This window comes from Triticum dicoccoides, chromosome 3A (genome assembly GCF_002162155.2).
Source record: "Triticum dicoccoides isolate Atlit2015 ecotype Zavitan chromosome 3A, WEW_v2.0, whole genome shotgun sequence".
In the NCBI taxonomy this organism is placed as follows: Eukaryota; Viridiplantae; Streptophyta; class Magnoliopsida; order Poales; family Poaceae; genus Triticum; species Triticum dicoccoides.
This window is the reverse complement of record NC_041384.1, coordinates 763,431,975-763,437,375: the sequence shown is the minus strand read 5'-3', so window position 1 is coordinate 763,437,375 and position 5,401 is coordinate 763,431,975. Positions and strand designations below refer to the sequence as shown.

Sequence of the window (5,401 nt, the reverse complement as noted above, 5' to 3'; positions counted from 1 at the left end):
ACTTGCTTGCTTGCACGGTTGCACCTAGCTACGTGAAAGCGTGAGGAGACAGGACGGGATAGGTCATACTCCTAGGTGGTAGGAGTCGTAGCTAAGTAGTGCTAGTCAACTCACCCGGGCACGTACGCAACGTACCACGTACGACCACTCCATTGTTTTTGCTTGACGGAGAGGACAGACGTCAGAGGTAGCATGGGCACGATGGTCATTTGGGCCGCCGCTCAGGGAGAGGTGGCCGACTGTGATTCGCGTGACCTCACCGGCCTTTGTCCCCGCCCCCGTGTCTCCACCCTCACCGCCGAATTTCCACTCCACCTCCATCTTCTATCAGTCCGTAGCAGTAGCAGTCCATCAGTCACGAGCTTTCCCTTCCCCGTTCCTCACTCCGGTTTGAACCCACCCCGCCGCCCACGCATTGCCATCGCCATTGCCCACACGGCGTCATCACCCCCCTATAAAAATGGAGGCGACGACACCCCGACACTTGTGACGTAGACATTCTCCTCTCCTCTCCTTCCACTACACGGCACGCCACTCGCCATTTCTGTCACGCACACGCTCTCACGGTCTCACTAGCTACCACTACTCCGCTCCGCTGCAAGCTAGCTGCTCCGGCGCGCGGTCCGGAGCTTCAGCGAGGCGAGGGGATGGCGAGCTCCCGTGGGCGGTGGGCGAGCCCCGAGCGCACCGTCGTCTGGACCGAGCCGCCGCCCAAGACCACCTCCGCCACCACCAGGCGTCATGGTCACGCTCACGCCGCGCCGCCCACCAAGGTGCCCGTCGTCTACTACCTCTCGCGCAACGGCCAGCTCGACCACCCGCACTTCATGGAGGTCCCCGTCTCCAGCCCCCAGGACGGCCTCTGCCTCCGCGGTACCAACTCTCCTCTGTTTCTTTCACTCTCGCTCTGCCTGTGTCTCGGAGGGTGAACTGACGACATTGTCCGTGCTCGAATGCTTACTCAGATGTGCTGGACCGGTTGGCCGTGCTCCGGGGCGCCGGCATGGCGGACGCGTACTCCTGGTCCTCCAAGCGGAGCTACAAGACCGGCTACGTCTGGCACGACCTCACCGCCGACGACCCCGTCCACCCCGCCAGCGGCGCCGAGTACGTGCTCAAGGGCTCCGAGCTGCTCCGCCTCCTCCCGGCGCCCGCCTACCCGCGCGACGCCTCCGCCGGCTCCTCCTCCTCCTCCTCCTCCTCCTCCAGCTGCCAGGCCGGTAGCGAGACTACCAAGAAGATGCCCGCAGCGGCCGTTAGCAGGGCCCACGGCCGGCGCAAGAACTGGAGCTCCTTCGACCTCGGCGAGTACCGGGTGGCCGCCGCGCGCGGCGGGGCCGGGGCGGACGCGGCCACGCAGACGGACGACAGGTGCGGCCGGCGCCGGGGCCCCGAGCCTTCGCCGCCGCAAGAGCCGACGACGGAGCTGGGCGCGGACGAGATCTCGCCGCCGCCGTCGTCCAGCAGCCCCGACACGCTCGAGGCGCTCATCAACAACGACGTCCGCGTGGCCGCCGCCTCGAACGCCATCGGCGCTCGCCGTGAGGACGAGGATGCGGGGCTGGCGCAGCAGAGCGTGATCGCGGGCGGGCGAATGCGCGCGTCGGCGGTGCTGATGCAGCTCATCTCCTGCGGCTCCATCCCCGCGGCCCCCAAGCGGGACGCCGGCCCGGGCGGCGCGAGGTACACGGCGGAGCGTAGGCTCCCGCGCGGCCGGTCGGACCTGAGCAGCAGCACGGCGGCAGACGGGTTCTCTGGCAGCATTGGCGTCGGCGCAAGCATGGAGCGGGAGTACTTCAGCGGCAGCCTGGTGGAGACCAAGAAGTCGGCGAGCGGCGACCGTGCCGGCGTCGGCGAGCTGGGCGCACTGAAGCGCTCGTCGTCGTACAATGCAGACAGGTAGGAGCTCAATCCTGTTTAAGAGAGATTATCTTACCGTGTGCTGGCAGTAGCGAGCTTAATTGTGCATGGTGAGGGGGACAATGCAGAAAACTTGTGCTCCAGTCCAGCCTCACACTGGAAAGCTACTTTTTTGTGAATCCAAACTCCCAAACAATACTTAGCGCCATGTTGTCTCTGTCAAACTGCGATTGCTGCTAGTGTTAGCTAGGTGCTGGATGCTCGACCCCCAACCCAATGGCTGTCTGTGACGTAGACAATTCAGAAAATTTGCGATCTAGCCTCGCACTGAAAAGCTACTTTTGGAGTACTGCGAAGATAGATAGATGTAGGTTTTAGCAGTAAAATGCAGAAAGATAACCAAGAATGTGCTGCATGCTCATCTGTTTTACCGTAGTTGCTCTGCTCTGGCTGCGGCACAATTCCAAGTCCTTTGGCATGCAGAGCAGATGCAGGAGCACGATGCTGCACAGTCCGTGAGTGAGTGGAGCGATTCCTCGAGATTGCCTGCGTTGCACGATCTATCCACGAACACGTCACCAAATCTGACTAGATAGCTATGCTCCTTTCTTTCTTACTTTCTGAGTTCTGACTAATAATGGTTCAATTGAATTGTGCGTGCAGGGGCAGAGAATCTGCAATGAACACTGCTGCCAGTGGTAGTTGCAAGCTGGAGCTGGCAGCGGAGGAGGTGGACGGCGTCCGCGCCCGGTGCATCCCGGCCGGGAGGAAACCCAGCGGCGGCAGCAGCAGCAAGAAGTCTCCGACCACCCACGTCCACGTTAGCAGCCGGCGCGGCGACCAACCGGAAACTACCGACAACGGACGGACTGACTGAATTCAGCGAACAAAACTCTGCAAAACATACTAGTACTAGTACTAGCAGTCTAGCATCAAAATGTGGATCGAAGCGCGTGCACTGCAGACTAGACTGAACGAACGAATGTCTTAGCTAAGGCACGAGCTCTTGCATCGACTCACTTTCTTTTTTATATTTTCCCCATTCCCGGAGTAGCTAGCGTAGAATTCAAACTCACTTGTATCAAGGTGTATGTAGCATGTGTGTCCGAACCGAGCAGCGTGGCACATGCAGTGTTTGACTTTGTGTTTTCATTTGTTCAAACTTCAAAACGAGGTTGCATCCATCCCCAATTCCCCACCCCATCTTGTCTTGTCGATCCTACCTTGGACCTACTCCCTTGCTCGCATGCATCACGAGGACGCTTATAAAACTAGGACGCTAGTAATCGGCGATCCTGCCCTAGGGCGATCCCATGTGAACGATTTATAAGGGAGCAAAATTGTTCGCTAGAGAATTTAGGCCAAATCAATCTCTTTTTTGAGTTAATACCACTTGTAGTACATAAACTTGTCCTGGTGGGAACAAGTTCATACAAGAACTAAAAAAACCCACAAAAGTAGTACAACAACTTTGCTAACAGAACATTTTAGTCCATTTCCGTCTATTCTGCCGGTGCGTCATCTCCTGCCGTTATAACGTGCTTCTACAGTTGCTGACGTGAAACCGGGCCCGTATGTCAGTGTCACAAAGAAAGAATAAACCAAAACAACAAAATAGGGAGCTGAGGGGTTTCGAACCGCAGACCTCGCGCACAAGTTAGCTTGCAACTAGCAACGCGCTAACCACCCCAACATAAGGCGCGAGTCAATTCAAACAGAGCTGCACATCTTATAGTCTTTGGTCGCGCACGGCACGAGAACACTTGAACCGATCACTGATCGGTATACCTAAAAGAAATACGTACTCCTATTTAATACAAATACTTTTTGTGGGCCTAAGAGCAACTCCAACGGGGCAACCCATGTCCGTTTGAGTTGCCGCGGAAAAAAACCGGCCCAACGCACCGACCCATTTCGAAAAACCGTTCGCTTCGCGTCCGCACGAACCCATTTCTGGCCCAAAATTGCGTCTGAAATGCATCGGTACGGACGCGAAGCGGACGCGCCGCGTGTCCCATCGGTGTCCGCCGCGGTCCCACTTGGCGGCCACGCAACTACCGCCCGTCATCTAATTTATGACGACCACAGACACCGGGTCCACTAGTCAGCCAGTGAAAACGTTGTTTCTTAACCCACGTGTGCGGGGAAGGGGGCGGCCTCATACACTTCCATCCACATCTGGCCCCCACCACCCCCTTCATGCTTCCTCGCCGACGACAACCTAAACCCTAGCAATGGGCCTCTTCGGCATCAGCTCCGGCAGCGACAAGGGCAAGGGCACCCCCGACGCCTCATCCTCCCGTGCTCCTCCTCCCCCTCCCCCTCCACCACCGGTGCATTCCCACTCAGGTCGGCAGCGTCTGCACATCCCGGTGCACCAAACGTGGTGGCACTAGGAGTACAGGAAGTCGTTGCCTTACCCTGACGTGACGCTGTCGCGCCACCGGCACCTCGATCTGTAACAGATCCCGGTGCCGGCGATTCTGCGGTCACAGCGGGCGCACAACGAGGAGGTGCGCAGGCGCTAGGCGCAGCTCACGCCAGCGTAGCGGTGAATGCCCGAGTATGCCACCGACTCTCCCAACTGGGAGGCCTGATTTGCCCTCGAACACGAGGAGCAACGGCGGCGAAGCGTCCACATCAACCCCTTGTTTCCACCGCCGCCCCTTAGGGTAGAGCCGGAGGAAGAGGAGGCGGAGGCGGAGTACCAAGCCGCCCTCGAGGAGGCCCTGCAGCACGCGCTGGAGACGAGCCGACTCAAGGAGGACGACCATTGGGATGGGATGGAGCAAGCCCTTTTGTCTGCGGCGGGGGACTCTGTCTAGGCACCCTTGTTCGTGCCGCCACCGCCGCCCGTCGTCGAGCTCAAGGCCGAGCCGGAGCCGGAGCACGATCCAACTCTCACGTGCAAGCGGTCCCCCCCCCTCTTGGCCAGAGGAGACCTAATCGTGGACCGACGAGGTCCGTGAGTGGGTGAGCGCGCCTCCCTGCTACTTCGATGCCACGCCGGAAGAAGAGGCGGCCCAATTGTGCCTCTACATCGAATGATGCACACAACCAATGATTTATGGTTACTATGGTGAATTATGAGAAAATGATTCCCTACAGTGGCCGCCACCCCAAAACCAGGGTTTCTCTGCCTCCCACTGACATCATCCCCGGTTTGCCTCGCCTCCCCGGTTTGGCTCGCCTCCTGTGAAGGGGACAGTGTTGTGTTGTGGGATAGTGACTGTATCGGCGGGATGACGGATCTGCTCAATGTTGCTAGCACAGAAATATAGCTATGTTAGCTGGCCCGGTTATTTGGTCTCGGTCGTTGAATATATGCCAGTGGTTCATATATCGAAGCTAGTGAACAGCGGCATCGTGGTCCGGCTCATGTACAAGAAACCCTGGCTCAAACGTGAAGCATACATACTCAAATGGATCACTGAACGTATCTTTAGTGGAGAATACAGCTCTTCGTATTTAAGAAAAAATTATGAGTGTAAACTGTACGTGAATAAAAGATTATAAAGGTTGCAGCTCCAATTTGTACAAC

The 5,401-nt window shown here is 57.9% G+C and overlaps 1 protein-coding gene across 1 annotated transcript; it reads left to right on the top strand.

The window, feature by feature from the left end:
• Window positions 1-364: 364 nt before the first annotated feature.
• LOC119270801 (protein UPSTREAM OF FLC-like) lies at window positions 365-3,012 on the top strand. Its single transcript, XM_037552857.1, has 3 exons — window positions 365-873; window positions 966-1,899; window positions 2,524-3,012. Exons 1-3 carry the CDS (start codon window positions 648-650, stop codon window positions 2,735-2,737), a joined length of 1,374 nt encoding a protein of 457 aa, XP_037408754.1. The 5' UTR covers window positions 365-647; the 3' UTR covers window positions 2,738-3,012.
• The last annotated feature ends 2,389 nt before the right edge of the window (window positions 3,013-5,401 follow it).

Excerpts from the sequence above, each read along its gene's own strand:
- LOC119270801 (XM_037552857.1), top strand. The coding sequence starts at position 648 with ATGGCGAGCTCCCGTGGGCGGTGGGCGAGCCCCGAGCGCACCGTCGTC. Across the intron at positions 874-965 it reads GGACGGCCTCTGCCTCCGCG|ATGTGCTGGACCGGTTGGCC; the intron begins GTACCAACTCTC and ends ATGCTTACTCAG. Across the intron at positions 1,900-2,523 it reads TCGTCGTACAATGCAGACAG|GGGCAGAGAATCTGCAATGA; the intron begins GTAGGAGCTCAA and ends TTGTGCGTGCAG.